Source organism: Haliaeetus albicilla, chromosome 11, assembly GCF_947461875.1.
Source record: "Haliaeetus albicilla chromosome 11, bHalAlb1.1, whole genome shotgun sequence".
NCBI lineage: Eukaryota > Metazoa > Chordata > Aves > Accipitriformes > Accipitridae > Haliaeetus > Haliaeetus albicilla.
This window is the reverse complement of record NC_091493.1, coordinates 28085590-28103917: the sequence shown is the minus strand read 5'-3', so window position 1 is coordinate 28103917 and position 18328 is coordinate 28085590. Positions and strand designations below refer to the sequence as shown.

At 43.6% G+C, this 18328-nt stretch overlaps 2 protein-coding genes across 7 annotated transcripts in view; one reads left to right on the top strand and one right to left on the bottom strand.

Moving 5' to 3' along the window:
• Positions 1 to 1346: 1346 nt before the first annotated feature.
• Positions 1347 to 9593, bottom strand: LOC104321521 (glutathione S-transferase omega-1). Its single transcript, XM_069796922.1, has 6 exons — positions 9458 to 9593; positions 9219 to 9327; positions 7273 to 7495; positions 5857 to 5958; positions 3579 to 3685; positions 1347 to 1896 (listed from the first exon to the last, which is right to left on the bottom strand). Exons 1-6 carry the CDS (start codon positions 9489 to 9491, stop codon positions 1743 to 1745), a joined length of 729 nt encoding a protein of 242 aa, XP_069653023.1. The 5' UTR covers positions 9492 to 9593; the 3' UTR covers positions 1347 to 1742.
• Positions 9594 to 12796: 3203 nt separating this feature from the next.
• Positions 12797 to 18328, top strand: part of CFAP43 (cilia and flagella associated protein 43) — a 55743-nt gene continuing 50211 nt past the window's right edge. For all 6 annotated transcript variants that reach the window (XR_011326891.1, XR_011326892.1, XR_011326893.1 and 3 more), the window contains exons 1-3: positions 12797 to 12939; positions 16123 to 16376; positions 17105 to 17201. Coding sequence is in view for 1 of the 6 variants with exons in the window: in XM_069796919.1 (XP_069653020.1) it covers positions 12827 to 12939; positions 16123 to 16376; positions 17105 to 17201 (464 nt within the window). In the remaining 5 variants the exon portion in view is untranslated. The remainder of the gene's footprint in view (positions 12940 to 16122; positions 16377 to 17104; positions 17202 to 18328) is intronic.

Sequence of the window (18328 nt, the reverse complement as noted above, 5' to 3'; positions counted from 1 at the left end):
CTCTGGGTTCTCTAATGACAATCTACAAAACATGTACAGCATCAGATCTGGACTAGGAAATTTTTTAAAGAACATTAGCATTCTGGAAGGAACAGCAGAGTAATTAGTATATCTCTAAGTAGTGCCAGATGTGTTTAAAAGCCACAAAGATAAACAGGAGGGAAAAAGCTGTATCATTTGAATTAAAGCTAGTAAGAGCATAAACAATCCCCTCCAATAGCTGCAAGCTGCCAAACCAAAGTGCCCACTAATTTTTTTTCCTCATCAAAAAGTCTTTCCTACACAAGCATGCAACTCCTCAGTTAGTGTGCTGGGGTAGAACATGTTAAAGGTAAAAAAAGATTAGTCCAGTTTTCCTCCACAAAAGCTCCAAGACACTCAGTGCCTCAATTACCAGGAAAACCATGAACCGCTACCTTCTGCTATGCTACCTTACCTCACCTCACTTCAATGGGAGACAGACAGGAACAGTCTTGTATATCTAATGACAACCGCTTCAGTACCACAGGAACCACAGCCCTGTCCTTGAACATACTGCTTTGCCTTATTTCTTTCTGCATGCTTATTCCCTGGAATTATGGCTAGTTTGTGTTGTTAGTGGTCTGACAAAGACATGCACAGCTGAGCAACATCAGAATGGGTCATAGCTCTTTTAATCCCCTATGTGGAGAGAAAAAAAGAAGAAAAAAAAAGAAAGAGAGGAACTTTTGAATTTAATAATCTTGACCCCATTCTGCTATATTAGCATATAAGATAGCTTCAAAAAGATGTCCAACTGCAAAGACCTGATCCTGCCATTTACCTGCTGGAACAGAACATATTCATTCCTTCACCAGCAGCAAGACACCACCAGTACATAATACTCTGGCTGAACTCCTACTTCAGTTCTCTGATTTCACCTACACCTTGACATGTATAGCAACACTTGAGTTCTGGAGCAGAACAGAAGATAAATGTCCTTCTGCTCAGGATATGGTTTCTGTTAGCTTTACTCCCTACTCCAGCCTTTAGGATAATTGAGGTTAGGACCTAGAATAAACATGACCCTACTTCAGAAGGAAGAGAAAGATTATAACCACACACTCCCCTAGCATATCTAGCCCAAACTGGAAGGCATTACTAGATGGTCCCTGCAAACATGACTTCAACAGGGATAAGTGGGTAGGGTTGCAAGTTCAGTGGTTTGGCAGTAGAGCTGTCTAAAGAGGAGGACAGTTTGTACTAGGTAACCGCATCTTAACTTCAGAGACCACACTATCTGTTCGAGCCTTTACAGTGCCTTGCTCCTCTCTGCACAATCAGTCCAGTGACTAATAGCTGCCTGGAAAGAAGAAGGAAAACCTGTGTTTAAAGACAACATTGTTTACTTTTTATTTATTTTCAAGACACCAGTATTACAATTTTTAAACCAAGTAACAGGGTCAGTTCAGGGACTGCCCACCAGCAATACCTGCAAAGAGGCCAGAGATAACAGAACATCACCTCTGAGTAAAGCCAACATTTTCCTTCACATGATATACATGGCCAGCAATGACTTTCCATCTCCTGCCTGAAGCCAGCACATCCTCCTCCTGACAGGAAGGAGTGGAGTTCACAGAGGATTTCTCAGCCTTTTCAGCACAGAATTATTCCCCATTATGAAATGTAACCACAGAAGAGCCCACACCAAATTACACTAGATCCCCACAGCTCAGGCTGAAAAGAAGCTCTGACACTTCAGCAAGCATGTGCCTACTGGCACCTCAGAGCCCATAATCACATGCCTCAGGGCTGTTCTTCAAATAGAGCTGGAGGTAATCTTTGAATGTCTGAGGGTCAGTCATTGTAGCCTTGACAGCAGGGTCCTCCTTCATGGCCTCCATCCAGCGTTGGAGCTTTGGGGTGTGACTCAAAGAGCTACAGGAAAAGGAAAGAGACTGAGTAACGCAAATGGGAAACTCGGAGGGCGTGAAGGAAGCAAAACAGCTTGAGCAGTTCTATTTTACTGCTTGTTTTGCTTTCTCCATCCCAGTATAATGTTCAGCCCAGAGAAGGTGATGGAAATATGTATCAGATCATAGAAGACACTGGCATTTGAAAAGTGAAAGAGTTCTTACAGAGGTTGTACACTCTGCAAAGCTGAGCAAAACCACAAACGAGCACTCATCATGCAAGATATCAGCATGTTTTTGTTTATGTTATACCTGCTGCAAAAGACACAGCTCTTACTTATCATCTGTTCTGAGTTGAGGGCAGAGGCTTGTGCACCACTGCCTCCCTCTGGAATGCTTTGTTAATGGTGATTCTTGAAGAAAATACTGTGTGCAAGGGTTGAGTCATCCTCCACAACCCACAAACCTCTTCTCTCCTCTCTCGTGCATACCAAGACAAGCTGCACAGTTTGTACTACCCTGCAACTCAGCAGCTCAAAACACAGATGTAGTCTATTGATGAAACTGAGGATTCAACTAACCGACTAAATCTACAAACCCACTCAGACACATTTGGAAAAAAAAAAAAAACACAAAAACCCCACCATGTGGCAAATTGAAAGCTTAACAGCGTAGACTGTTATTTTCATTCTCTTCTGGCAGATTGACCCAAGTACTTTGCATTAATATTTCCAACTCCCAAGTTTAGTAAATGTGTAACTTCTCCACATAACTCCTAACCCTCACCCAGAAAGCAGCTTTTCTTAACATACAATGGCTCAGATCCTCAGTCATTCAAATACCTTAATAACTCTAGACCTATGCTCCTATATTGCTTGTAATATTTCCCCTTCCAATCAAGGACCACACAGGAGACAAAGTAGATCAACAACCCATCAGTAAAGCCCTTATTTTACAGTGCACGAAGCTTCAGTGCTATGGATTCCCTGCATCTTTCTTGTTCAAGAATGGTTCAGGCACCAGGGTGAGACTAACTATTCTGTACTCATCTTCCACTTTTATCACCCATTTCCTCATACAAATTGACTCTTTAGTCCTGCTTTAAGCCAGCTATAAAACAGTTTTCCTTTGAAACCATTTCCCTACATATTAATGCAATACCATGGTAACTGGAGCTGTTTAAGGATATAACAGACCAAGACATTTATTTACATATTAAAAAATGCTATTACAACAGCGACAGATCTATTAGCTACAGCAAGACAGGATACACTTTTCTGATCTCAAAACAAAATCACTCTCCTTTGTCAACCTAGGATTTCCAAAGAGGAACAGAAGACTGCATTTCAAGTCTGAGGTTTTGGACCAAGAAATTGGAACCTAGGCCTCCACATCTTCGTCCCCTTCAAATAAAGACCATTTTCATCTATGATGTTAGTGATGGAGAAAAAGTCCTGTATTTTGACCACTTCTTCCAGTTCTGTCAAAATTATTTGGTAGGAAAACAGACCTGGTGAAAAAAAGCTTGTTTACAGAAGATCCCTGAACAACTCATCTCTCTTTTGAGAAGATGCTTCCCACAAACTGTAACACAATACAGACTTTCTTCAGCAGCCCCCAAAAGTGGCCCATTGCTGCAGGGTGTATGCAAAGAATATTTACACTGAGGCAGTTCAGTACACCTTAGAAGCTAGGCAAGGTACTCACTCCTTCAGCTGGAATGGTTCCAGACGTTCAAACCACGGCCAGATCATGTAGTCAAGCATGGAGATTGAGTCACCCCCATAAAACACAGTGTTGCGTTTGGACAGAATCTGTGAGGGGCAAGAGATGACAACTGCCCTCAGAAGGAAAATTACAACAGAACACTACAGTAACAAAAAGCCCACTTTGTAGTAGAATGCAGGCGTACTGAAGGGATCAGAGAGCAAATAACAGAGATACAGCACATTTCTCCTGTGCATGCAATACCTGGGGAGTCAGAGCTAGTCAGTGAAGCAGCTGTAGTATCAAGCTTAACTATTTAATACACTGTCAGTCCAGCTCTTCTCCAGAGGTTCAAAAACTGTCACAAGATATTAATCACTAGTGAGCTACAGCTTGTGCACAAACAAAAAGGAATTTAGCTCTCAGAATCTGTCAGTTCATGATTTCTTACTTGTCAAAAAGCATTAATGGCACAGACTAATCAAACATAACAATGCATGTGCATTTCTTGAGCAATAAATCCACCTAACTTTAACATCCAGGTAAACTAGAACACCATTTTATCAGGGACTCTTTTCCCATGGCCCTTGAGGCCAAGTGGTGTCAGGAAAGCATTTACAACATTACATCTAGAACTGGATTTGATTCCAGGTGCAAAGGGAACAGGAAGCAAGCATAGCATCCACATCTACCAGAAAGAGATCCCTCCAGCTCAGCACAGAAAGCAAGGCCACAAAGAAGGCAGCAAGTTCTCCTGTTACATTTATGTTTCTGATACATTTTGAGTGCCATGGTCATCCAAGTTTAACATGCTTTAAGGAACCTCCAGAGCTTGGTCTCTTTCATAAGATTAGTCCCTCTGTTTTCAGGCACTTTGGCATTTTAAAGGTGGAACTTGAGAGACCTTACAAATTGTTGTCTTTTTGGACATGCAACACTATACGCCTATGGCATTTACTCCCTGTCCCCTAATCCCCATGACCTAGCAGAAATTTTAAAGCAGTCCTTCAGAAAGCATCAAGCTGTTTGAATTACCAGGTGTCTGGCAGAATATAACCCAGCAGCTGCACAGTTGCAGAGACGGGAACACAGCTCCCTCTGTCGAGTAGCAGCAACCTAAATACAGAAGTGTTTCAAAACACTTCCCTTCTTGAATATCTCTTGCAACAGGCTGAGTGAAGTTTGCATGGCGGTTCCTTCCTCCCATCCTCAGCTGACCTTCAGCTGCTGCTGCAAAATCCTTCAGGGTGTAGTAAAATAGAGACACTGAAGGAGCAGCAAGTATTTCACAGCATTAATAAAGCAGGAAGAAGGTTAATTCTTCCTTAATGTTTAACAGACCTGTATATTAGGGAAGTGAAACATACATGGCTTTCCCCAAGAATTCATTCGTCTGCACTACTCCAGCATCAGTCCGATCAGACAGACAAGACTACTCTGAAAACAATTTTACTTTGGCAGCTCTAGGGAGCAGGGAAGCAGAATGCACAGAACTGTTAGGAGAATTAGGAAAGTACTAGAAAGCTATTGGTAGCTTTGCACCTGAAGAGAAACACTCTGGAGGAATGCTTCTTGATCCAGCCAGACAAGCATTGTGGTTTTAGCAACCAACTAAAAGGAACAGGTTCATGATAAAGGCAAGTCTGACAGCTGTTCAGACTAGCCAAGAACCACTACTGACACTAAATCAGGGTTGTGAATTTGCTAATATAGCATCAAAGCCACCTGACGCTTCCCGGAGCTCTGCTGAAGTTGCCTTACATCACTGTAGCAGAACACAGCCCAGGGCTGGATTTCTGCAAGGGACAGATTACATTCTGCTTCCTCCCCCCCTCCAAAGAGAGAATCTTTTCTGTTCAAGACCTTATTTCATCACCAGTGTATCTGTACTGATTTCAGCAGAGCTACAGCACAGATGCTTTTCAGCAGCTTAGACTTCTCAGCCCTTGCTCTTAGAACATGCTGCAAGGGCTCCTTGCATTTAAAGCACAACAAAGGTATCCAAGACAAGAGCAGCCAGCTAGAATTAAAAAAAAAAAAAAACTCCACAAGTCCACACAGCCTTCATCACACACATGAAGCTTAGGTTAGCTACTTGAAATTTACTCTAATGGTGCTGTTGTGCATCCTTAGACTGGGGGAAGTAAATTGAAAGATTGTTCATTGCTATAACTACCAACTGAATGAGAAGAGATCTAGCTCCAAAGGCCAAAGCATGAAAGAAAAAAGGGATCATAGAATGATTGGCAACCTGCTCATTATCATGAAATACTCCTACCTCTTCAAGTTTGCCAAACTTTTCAGCAATCTCTGCTTTCAGTGCCGAGGCGTCCTGTCCATCTTTGACTGCCACAAAATACTTGAAAATTATGGGTGTTATCTATACAAAGGAAAGGATAAAGTTTTTAATGTTCCTATTACAATAATACAAGTCACTCAGAGCTTAAGATGTTAAGATACTAGATGCAAGTTAGATCTTAAAGATTTAACTTTAAAGAGTTAAATGAAGTCCATTAACAAAAATCTTTTATACTTCAGAAAATGTAAGCAAAGGCTTAAATGAAGAACAAATGCAAATACTAATGAATTTTAGTCTAGTAATAAGAGGGGAACAATGAGAAGAGGAGCATGTTTCCCATTTGCACATACTACCAAAAAAGTAGCAATAAAAGTGGCAAGGTGCAGCATAGTACTCTTTTCCCAGTTACATAGCTTTTAAATCCAAACGCACTTTAATTATCAACATGTAAGGTACTTTTAAGGAAGAGATATGCAGCCCAGGATATGCAGGCTTCTACAAACCTGTGCATTTTCTAATTTGGTAATTGCCAGAGAAATTAGCATACAGTACCAGGAAGTTGCCCAGTGGCCAAGCTTAACTAAATTAGATCCTTAAAAGCTTATAGACAAACATTTTTCTAAGATTTTGTCATTCATACAACCAACATTCAGTGGACATTTAGTTTCTTGCAGTGTGCTTCCCTGTAACCCTCTTCCCATCATGCTTTTTCAGAAAGGCCTGTTGTAAGTATATCCTCCCTTCTATTCCCCTTCTTTGTCCACATCTCTTTGCATCTTCTGTTGCTTCCTTTCCTCTACTGCCTCATATCCAAGCTGACTTCTTTCACTTCCTAGACCCTTCAAAGCACATGCTTGTACAGAGAAGTTACTTCCAGCCAGCCACAGTGCCCACATCCAACCCCTACTGAGGGCCAAAACCAGTCTCCTTATACATGTCCCATGTCTACAGCCACCTGCCATCTCTTGTCCATGGTTGTAGGGGCTCTGAGTCAGGCACTCTCCACATTCCACATCCATATAATACTTCCTATAGAAAAACTGTTTAAAATACAGCAATTGTCACTGCTTAGGTCTCAAGCATTCAGCAGGTTTGGTCTACTAACGTTTGCTCTACTGTAGGATACTCAAAATCCTGCCTCAGTCATATACACTTTCACTAGCTTGGCTGCCTTCCTGCATCCATCCCTGCACATAAATGCTGGGAGCAATTCAGATACACAGTGGTTTGTATGTGCTCATAGCAAGAGATCCCAAATAACCCCTCTGGTCATTTAAATGCTTTTCCCAGACACAACACCTGCCTTAAAGGATGAAAGCAACATTGGCAACAGAGCTGCGGGTTTTGGTCCTATGGTAAAATAAGAAACACAATCCCATCCTGATGATGCAGTACCTTTGAGAAGTGTTCCAAAAGCATCTTCTGAAAGGCTCGCTCATATGGGTCCGAAGGCATCAACTTCTTCCCTGGAAATGCTTCATCCAAATATTCGCAAGTGATTGGGGACTCATAGATCAGCTGGCCCTTGCTGTTCTCCAGAACAGGAACCAGCCCAAAGGGGTTCTTCTCAAAGAACCAGTCAGGTTTGTTTTTCAGATTGATGTTGATTACTTCATGGCTAAAAGAGCAAAAGAAACAAGACCCAAACAGGTTCAATTCTGCTACAGTCCACTCCATACCATGGTGAAATGCAGTCATTACACCTCAAGAGCTATAGTACTTGAGAGGCTGAATCCTTATTCCCCTGCTCTCCCCTGTCCTCCCTGAAGTACTTTGCAGGACTAGCCATTTGACACATAGAAATACTGCCGGGGGCACTTCCCTTTGCTGGAGAAAATCAGCACTGACTTACAGTGAGTTGTTTGTTAAACTAATAAAAGACACATGAAAAGTCTGCAAGCACACCACAGAGGCAGCCCTTACAGTCATGCCAAAACCAAAGGTCGAGCTCAGAATGCGGCACGCTAGGAGGTGATTTGAACGTGCAGGTTCAGGGGCATTCTAAGAAAGAAGCACTTGATTGCAAATGAGCTATACTCCAATTAAGAAATGCAGCTGAACTTTAATCTGACCTTACATCAAAGAGCAAATCAAGAGAGCATCCCACCTACTTATCTTCACCACTTACGGCCTCACGTAGAACAGATGTTTAGGGTAAAAGCAAATAGATATTGATAAAAAAAAGACACATGGGAAATATGTCTATGTTATGTTAACAAACCATGTTATATGCTGTGCTGTATGTGTGACCCCAGAAAATTCCTAGTAAGCCCAAAGATCTGCTAAGCACAGCTGAACCTTCAAAAGCACTGAAAGGTTACCAGAAGGCAACTACCACATTTAGGCAGCCATAAAACCCCTCTAAAACCACTATACTAAAACAAACCTCCCAGGTCCAAAATCAGTCCAAAGACACTAAATAAAGACAGAATTAAACTGACCTGGAAGTTTTAATGCACTTACTCTTTTGAAAAAAGACCCAAGAAAAAAACAAAACAAACCAACCTAACTCTCATCTTGCTATCAGAACTAAGTGGTAGGCATTCTCTATGCTAACATGAACTCCCAGCCCTAGGCTGGTTAACAAACTGCTGGCTGGCCTGGGACTTGGTGGGAATCAGAAAAAGGTGGAAAAACCTGTTACTTTGAAGCTGTAAACTGAGGGAAGCGTTAGTCCCCATTTAAAAACACTGAAATGACACAGCTATCTTGAAAAAGAAACAAACACAAGTACTGAATTCCATTAACTTACTACTGCATAGGAATGAGAAAATGTTATAGGAACACAGTACCTTTCCTCTTTTAAAAAGGCCACTCACTCACTATTGTGTTTTGCTAAGCAGTAATATAACAGAAACATTATTGTTATCTGAATATTATCTCCCAAAATTTTCACTGCAGCTTACATCAAAACCAAACAACAACATACATTAAGGCTCTACTGACATTTACCCAGGACAAACTCAAATGCTATTACTGCAAACATTCCGGATGACAGGTGAAAAAAAAAAAAAAATCAATCGGCTTGGGCTTTTTCCCTACGGATTTACTTTGGACCTTGACATAATTGATTTCATACACAGCCTACTTATTTCCCACTTCAGCAAACACCCCTCCCCCTGAAAAGCCTCAAGAAGTTCAAACTTCATAACAAAATCACCCACGGAAACCTCTTTTCATTCAGTTCTTGCAGGGACGTTTAATTAAGAGCCACTTAGGATGCCCAGGGAAGAAGGGAAGCTTGAACCGGCCCCTGCTCCGTGCGAGCCCCGACAGGCCGCCACGGGAGCGGGGCGGGCGGCCGCGCACCGCGCCACACCGGCCCGCCGGCAAGGGCTCACCTGATGCCCTTGGCGTGGAGGACGAGGCGCGTCCTCTGGGCGAAGGGGCAGAACCGCATGCTGTAGAGCCGGATCACCCCCTCGGGCACAGGCCCCGGGGCCGCGCTGCCTGAGGAGAGAGAAGAGAGAGAACCGCTGCAGCCGTTCCTCGCCTCACGCACAGCCCCGCTCGCCCTCCGCAGGCCACCCAGCCCGGGCAGAGGCGACTCGGCAGCCCGCCCGCCGGGGCCGGCGCTTACCCTTCCCCAGGCTGCGAGAGTGATCGCCCGCCATCGCGACGCGTTGCGCTGCGCTGCACTGCACTGCGCCGGGCCGGGCCGGGCCCCAGCACGCCGCCGCCGGCCCCGCCCGCCGGGGCGGCCGTGGGGAGGGCGGGAACCACCGCCCCTCAGCGGGGCGTGGGCGGCCGCCGGGTGTGGGGGCCTGTGTGCCGGCCGGGCCTGCCTCCCTCCCCCGGGGGTTGTCGGCGCCCTGCCTCAGGTGGCTGCCCCCCTACGGACGGGGGGGAAAGCTTGGGTTTCAGGGGGAGCAGCGTCGCGCAGCCCGGTGGTCCCTCCTCGAGCCGAGCGTCCTCCCCACAGGGGATGCTGGCTGGGACAGGTGCTATTAGGCTGCTCTCAACACGCTCTTCTTTGGAACCTCAGCAGAACCCACGCCAGCTGGCACTCCCATTTCAGTGGGAAACCTGTGGTAGAACTCCACCCCATACGCCTGTTTTTCTTCACGTGGTGCCTCCAGCAGCCCGTGAGGCACCAGGCCTCCCTGCGCTTCCCTCGCCGGACAGGGCCTTCTCCCGCTACTGCAGCACTGCATCGCTTATTGCCCTTCAACATCTGATCCAACCCCACCGCGAGGGTAACGAGGGTTTCTCTCTCCTGCAGCTATTCTGCTTCGTGATGAAAACCCAAGAGGAGACAAGAGATAACCTAACAGATAAGGGCGCGTAGCAAAAGTTAGATGTAATTTAATTACTACCTTGCAATCACAGAGGGATTCACACTTGTTTCTGCAAACATGACCTGTGGGAACGTCAGTACATGCATAGAGCAAAAGAGAGAACCAAAGCACAGACTGAAGTCCTCTCCATCCCTTTTGCTCCCTCTTCAGTTGAGGTGAGGGCACCAGGGCCCTCCTTATACCCGCTTTTCCTGGGGTATAACAGTGGAAATGGAGGAGCTTTCCTCTTAATGCGTTTCACACAGTGTCCAAGTTTATGGTCCCAGAAGTAAAATGATTCCCTTCTTGGAGCTCCACACAGTTCCACAGAAACTTCAGGTCAGAGCTGTACATTATTAGGAAACGGCATGTTTGTAGGCACCAGAGGGCTGGGGCAGCCGTAGCTGAAGGGAGGGACGGTCCTGGCCCTCCTGGTGATGGACATGTCTCTGTCAAAACCCCAAGACTAATAGAGGAACTGGAGCTTCCCCAGTCTTATCAGTGCATCCATGCTTGCACAGTGGGGAAGTTTTGCCTGTTGGTGACTCTTGGTTAGGTTTTGTCACCGGAGCTGGGCCTCAGGCATCATGTCACAGAGACCAATATTCTCCATGGTGATCCCTCCTGCAGGCAAACACAGATGGCCACTAGTAAAGTGACCATGAACCTGACACCATTATCCATTTGAATGGAAGAACAGCATGATTTTTGTTAAGTCATTGCTGTTTGATTATGTAATAAATAAGCAGCTCAGCAGTGAAAGGGAGCGGTAATTCATTGCACAAGCCTGCCATACCCTAGGCACACAGAAGCTGTACATAAGATGTCCTCTGCCAACAAAATAATTTCTCCTGCCATTAAAAAATCTGTTAGAAGACATTTCTCATTCCTCTGAGTGCCTGCCCTTAGTGTTATCAATTAATATGTAGAATATGATTGAAATAACCAGGGAGCTGCTAAAGTCCTGTGTACAGCTCCCATCAGTTAATATTTAAAATAGTGAAACAATAACTAGACATGATTTAGGGTTTAGGAACTAACTAGTAGACAATGGGGCTTTATGTTTATGTCAGAAAAGGTAACGGATTGTGGTCTGGTCAACAAACCTTGAAGAACTACTTGGAACTGCCAAGACAGAGTAAGAAGTAGCTAAAAGGTAATTCCTGCAGGGGGAGATCATGACCACCGACTCATGGACCACCTACTCAAATGATACCACCTACTCAAAAGAAGACAATGAAGGAAGAAGACAGAGTCTGCGCACAAATTTACATGAAAGGCAAAGAAGAAGGAACCAATCATTCAGGGAAATAATAATGAATATGTTTACTTAAGTATATAAATATGGGGATTATTGAGACAAAGGTGTGCTGTCTTGAGACAGGCACCCATTCATGCACATGAATGAAATTAATTTGAAAATACCTCAACTCTGTGTGTTATTGGCTTGCACATTGGGTAAACGAACCCTGTTTGAGGGACAACATTAGGAAAGATTTTGCAAAATTTTGGGCCATAAAAATAGAGAAAATTCATTTGAAGTTTCTTTTAGCAATTAAGAACAACATAGGCAGTCTGCTAACTCACAACCCAGAGACAGGCACATAGGAACCCAAAGCAGCATCACAAGATTTGAGTGCTACAACAGCCCCTCAAAGGCACCATGGAAAAAGAAACCCATTTCCTCATCCTACCATGGTTTTGCATGGTATACAGAGCACCCATGGAGACAAGAAGCAAGGTACAGGCTCATCCTGCTGCGTCTGGATAGGACTGCCACTCCCCATCGTTGCTCCACGGCACTGCGAGCACATAGCAGTATCGCAAAACCACACACTGCCACTGTACAGATAAGTGATAACGAACTAACGCAAGTGAGCGAGACACTATAAATTACATTCCTCCCTTTAGGAAAAGGAGATACTATTGCTAATTCTTTGCTTTTAAAATACTTGGAGGTTCTTACTGTGTTGCCACGCTAAAAGCCTTAAGTATATAGAGAAAGATCATAGCCGTACTTTCTCTTCTTTCCAGCAGTCAGCTCTCTTTGAAGCTTGAGGAGCACTGTCTTACACATCCTGAGAACTGCAGTACCTCGTGAAAGGAGAAACATGAGATGCAACGGGAGGACAGGTACAGCTGCCTCGCTAAGTGAAAGGCCAAATGCCGCTGGAACAGGAGCGGCGAGGGGTGGCCAAAGGAAGGAGCCCACGGTTGCTCTCCCAAGGGCTGACTCACTTCTACGCCCAATAAAGCTACCTGCTTTCTAGACACAGCAGCAACGACTAGGCCTCGGATATCAGTGACTCACGGGCAGAACTACCCCGTCAGGCTGGATACGCGCCAGGGAGCCAGCCCTGCCCGCCTGCCCGCCTGCCCGCCTGCCCGCCTGCCCGCCTGCCCGCCTGCCCGCCTGCCCGCCTGCCCGCCTGCCCGCCTGCCCGCCTGCCCGCCTGCCCGCCTGCCCGCCCCAAGACACGAACCCCTGCCGTTCCTCTACGGCTGCTGGCCCTTTAAATACCTGCCCGTGCTCGTTGGTTGGTTGGCTCACGGGCGCAGGCCAATCAGCTGTCTGTTTTAAGCCTGGCGGGAGGCGTTGTGTCAGCTAATAGCAGAAGCCGTTCTTGTTCCCAGGAGACGGGTGTAAACAGGCCGCTGGTGGGGTAAGGCGGATGGAGGCGGCCGGTGAGGCCCGGAGCGCGGCCCCGGCCGGTGAGGAGCCTCGCGCCAAGGCCCCGGGGGACCGCCGCTGCTCCTCGGCTGAGGAGGCTGCGCTGGAAGTGAGGTGGGGGCTGGCCGGGACAGCCTGCGCCCTTCGGGCCTCCACATATGCCACGCATTCCTGAGCCCCTCGGCCACGGCGGCGTGCCCGGTGTCCTGTCCTGTGCTCCCGGGGCCCAGCTCCTCTCACCCCGGGACAGCTCTATGCAGCCGTCAGAGAATAGGGCAGGTCTAACAGCGAAAGGAAGGGAGGCTGCTGTGCTGTGGGTTTGTGTTAGGGCGGTAGGTAGTTGGGGGGTGGGAAAAGGGAAGGAAGCACTTGCACTGCAGTATATAGCAGGGACTGAGCCTTTGGTGGATTTGGATAAAACTTAGGTTTTCTGCCCTTAGCACAGGGAGGTTCTGAAACAGGGAGTAAGCAGCCCTGACTAGTTTTAAGCTGGAGCTTGATGTTGTCTTTTCCTGTGTAGTGGTTCTGACAGCACACAATCCTGATGAACTCTCAGGGCATCCTTTTCATCTCAATACCCGGCCTCATGAACCCATACAGTTAATTTCTGTTCATGGCCACATCTGTCTTCTGTTCTACCCAGATTACTTCAGCCTCTGAAATTTACCTGGTTGTCCTGTACCTCCTAAACACCACTGTCATAATCTTCTGCCATGGCTCTTAATTTTCCTGGTATTCTAAGTCCTCACTCCTGCCGTTCTCTCTTAGCATCTTCACCTGCATGTCGGAGACTTTCAGATTTCCATTTCCCACAAACATAACCCACACTATGTATAGTAAAACACTTCTCTTCCAGAGGACTTGGTAATCCAAGAACTTGCTTTTTGGTTCTGAACAAATAGGAGCTGTAGATGAATTAAGCTTTTCCTGCCCCACCTTGATTGAGACTTTCACAGCAATCTAGGATGTTTAGATATTTTTTTCTGTGTAATGGGACAGATGTTTAAACTTCCTTGCCTATTGTATTTCAGCTGTTTCATCAATGTTTATGGCTAGTACGGGACATAGATCCATAATTATAGGTGCAGCACTTCTTAGTGGAAAGAAAATTATTTGTTCTAGTAAGTTTTTCTAGTAATAGGGGAAACAGGCTTCAGCCTTAATCAGTCTGATACTGGCAGGGTAAAAAATATACCATCTGAAGCATGTAATTGCTATTCAGAGGAGGTCCCTTGTGCAAACTGGTGTTACCTGGAAGAGCTGTGACCCAGGTTTTCTGCTTTGTGAAAACACCATTATAGAATGAAAATGTTGGGCAAAATAATAAAAAAAAGAGTTTAAGCCCTTTTGAATGTGAAGCAAAGCCTATTCCCATAAAATAGAAAAGTTTAAAGTTTGCCTTTCTTATAAATTAATGTTAGCAGTAGTCATATATACATCAGTTTTAGAAGAAAATGACAAAAATTATTTTGCAGTGGGCAATGGAATTACGTGTTTTGTGTCTTCAGAAAACAGAACTTTGACACAACTCATGGTTTCATATAATCTGTTTTGTATGAACTAGCATTTTTCAGTGACAAAATGCTCTCTAAGGAAATTTCCAAGCAACTCTAATTACTTTGCGCCATCTACATTTCACCAGCTGGCAAAGTTTGACTGAAATACTTCTGACACAATGTTTATACAGAACTGGAGGCAGACACAGCATGGAAAATGTGAGTGAGCCATGGCTAATTACCTGACTCAGTGTGTACTGCACCAGTCATAGCTGACATCAGATAACAGCCTGAATACTTGTCCCCTTAAGCCTTTACAGGTTGTATAAGGATGACAAATTGCACTGTCATCCCATTAATTTATCCCTGCATACACATTTTTCTAGATTTCATTTTATCCCTGTGAACAGAAGTTAAAAACACTTCATTTCCACTGATTCAGATCTAGTGTTGGAGAAAAGCATAGAGCTGGTCCTGTGAGCAGGTTCATAAAGGTTGTCTTATGTGCCATGGCATGTCATATACATCTAGTTCTTGTGTAAAAGGTCCAGAAAAACATTCATCAGCTGAAATGTCTCCTCTTTGTTGCCATGGTATTCAGTTCATCTGCACAAGCACATGGTCAGTGTGCTCCTGCTCCCCTCTGGCTTCACTTACTCCTCTGGTGTGTAGTGAGAGAGGCCAAGAGCAGAAACTACTCAGAAAAGGTAATGAGAAGTTATTGCTGGACAAATATCTTAAAGACTAGTCATTTTAAAACATTCCTAACTGTGAGAGTGCTGAGGCTGTAGTACAATCTTCTAGTAAGAGCACAGAGGATCAGCAGCTGATCTTATGACTTGTTTACGTACATGAAAGGAACATAAAAACACTGCTTGCAATTGCAGAGGATAAAGATCTCTTCCAGTCAAATCCTTTTATTTGGAGGAAGAGAAGAGATAGAAAGTTTCTGAATAGAAATTAGAAGAGAAGGTGCTAATGGCAGTGTTGTACGCAGAGGATATCTGTTACACTGCTGAAACTTTTCTGCCATGGTACTACCAGGCTAAGCTGTGGCTCAGTCAGATATCTTCACTTAATAGTAAATGCAAATCCCTTTGATAAGAGGACCCTGATGTTTATCCACACACTTTCTGAAGGGTGAAAACATCTGCAGGCAGTTATGAATTTTTTGATGTATTTTAAGTTCATAAGCTGACTCCTCTTCGGCAGTTTATTTCAGTCCTTGTGTAACACATGATATTTAGGTTCCAAAGTTTTACCATGTTAAGGTACTGGTATCTTTAAAGCAGAACAGTCCTCCTGGGTGGGTTCATATAAACAGAAGCCATGCCTTTGTAGTCTTTATTTTATGGGGATGAGATGAACTATAAAAGTGTAAAAAGGTTAAGCAAACACAACTGGGTCCTAAATACGGATTGTACCTGTGTAATTCTTTCAGAATAAAGGTATCCTCTACTACTATGATATATGAGTACAAAAACAGAGCCTGTGAACTGGCTAACTTTATTTTTAGTGAAAACCAAAAGAAATATAGTCATCTCTCCATGTTCTTATGACAGTCATTTGTGCTCCATCAGCATAAGATTGACCCTGTGTTTCTGGAAACACTGAACTAGTAATTCCTATAATACTAGATCCTGAAGTTATTCTCGTTTTGCAACATTGGTATGAGGATGAGTCTAACAAATCCCAAGCATTAGTTCAGTGTAACTTAGGCTACAACATTCCCTTTATCACAGTATTTTGCGAAATATCTGTCTTTGATTAATGTTTTAACATTCAGTTGCTCTTTCTTAAGTTGGGTTCAGGGATTTTCAAAGAAGAACTTTGGCTTTATCAACAATCAAACTGTCTGCTACCCTTGTGGCAATTACATTCTCTTCCTGAACATTGAAACAAAGAAGACGACAGTGCTGCAGTGTCAGACTGGCCAGGTGGGAGCCTTTGCAGCGAATAGGAACAGTCAAGTGCTCGCCTTTTCAGACCGGAAGCTGAATCCCGTCATATATATCTACACTTTTCCAGAACTGAATAAACTGACAGAATTAAAAGGTAGCGATCTGGTAACCCTCCCTGTCACCAGTCATTAAACCAATACTTAAATCATCCAGTTTCTGAAGGGTTTTTTTGATAAGACTTGAAAAACAGTGTGACAGGAAACTGTCTCATGACAAGATGCATGGAAAGCAGTGGAAGGAATTTTCCACTGCCCTACTTTTAGTTAGGCTTAAGCTAGGGAGGAATATGACAATACAAAATGGAGCTGTTTTAAAGGGAAAACAAATGGAATGAAATGGAATTAATTTTAGGAAAATGTAGTCAGAATAACAAAAAAAATCATACTGCAGTAGGCTCCCAAGCAGAATGCTGAAAGCCACATTGAGAAATCTGAGATGTGAGAGGAATGAGGGTTCTTGCAGTTAAGCTTTGGAGTCTGGGATCTAACGTATATTTTTGCCTGCCTATCCTACTTGCTTATTTCATGTATAGGAATGAAATTATAACTGCAAAGGATTTCAGGGTACTTGAGGAAAAAATACTTTACAAACTCAAGTTATTATTGAAAAAAATTGAAAAAATTCCAAGCAGTGATACATAGGGAACATATTTATGATCAGATCAAAACAATCTGGAGTGAGGCAAAGGAAATGGGGGCCTGAAGAATGTCTTTGAGGAGTTAAAGTGGATATAAAGGAGCTGAGAAGAGTACTCTTGTCTGTGATAATATACAGTAAAGTCTGGGGCAATTAAGGACCATGTTCTTTATTTTTACATTTCAGGTAATGCTCAGCTGGACTACACCTTACTTGCATTTAGTTTCACAGGCCCATATGTAGCCAGTTACTCTTCAATCCCAGAATTTGTTCTTTCAGTATGGTAAGAGTAAAAAAAGATTCTCTAATACCATTTACATTTAATTCATATGTTTATTTTCTAGCATTAGTAGCCACTAGTCAGAATGACTGTTACTTTGCTACAGCTGTCTTCTACCTTCTTCAAAATTTTGTGTTTTGTAGTACTTCTAAATTCTTCAGCATCAGTTAATTATCTGTTCACGATTGGAAGTTTAGTACCATGCTGTTTGTGAAAGTAAGTTGCCTGCTGGAAAGAAGAAAAGCGTTCTAAAGCTGATTTCTACTTTTTTGTCCCCCTCGATCGTTCAGTGGTCCTCTTAATTACTTGTGTTTGATCTTAGTTCTGTCTTACAGTTTTGCTCAGTGATTACACTACCATGGGTCACCGGGTTAGATCATAATTTTCTGCTCATTGTCATGAAAAGAAGTATTATATAATATGATGCAGATACAGAAGTTAGAATATTTAATTTTTCTAATTGTTCTCTAAAAATATAGTCCTGGTCTTGCTCCATTGCCAGCAAGCTTCCATTGACCGTGGAGTCTGAGCACTTCTTCAAAACAAATGGGGAGGGTGGAGTAGGCGGAAGGCAAGCAAGGACATGTAAGGAATATTCTGTATACTGCCAATTTAATGATGACCTTTTCTTGTACAATGTTTAGTGAAGAGGCAGAAATTCCTGTAACTTCAGAATTTTAGTAATGGTAGTAGATACTATTACAGATGCCTCTTTTTTATCCCTTATGAAGAAGAATAATGTTTGCTGTGAACTCTGATCGTACACAGTAGTTCAGGATGTCTGTGTGTATACCACAGTAGAAAACAAAAAGACAGCCTCACTGGCCTGAAGAGCTTACATGCTTGTCACTTACAGCACAAATAACACACATGGTCTAATATGTTCATTGTGTGCACTTAAACACCATCTTGAAAGACTTCTCTAGATTATTCTTAAAAATGGAAATAATCTAGAAATGTTTAACTGCTTTAAAGTAGTGGCAGTTTCCAAGGCCAAACAATTTAAACCTATTTGAGTCAGCATGAACACAGCTATCAGCTGCTAATTGTCATAAAAGAGCCATCCTAGGTTCCCGTCAGAAAGAATTTAGTAACAAAATAAAATTACCTTACAATATTAAACTTAGAAT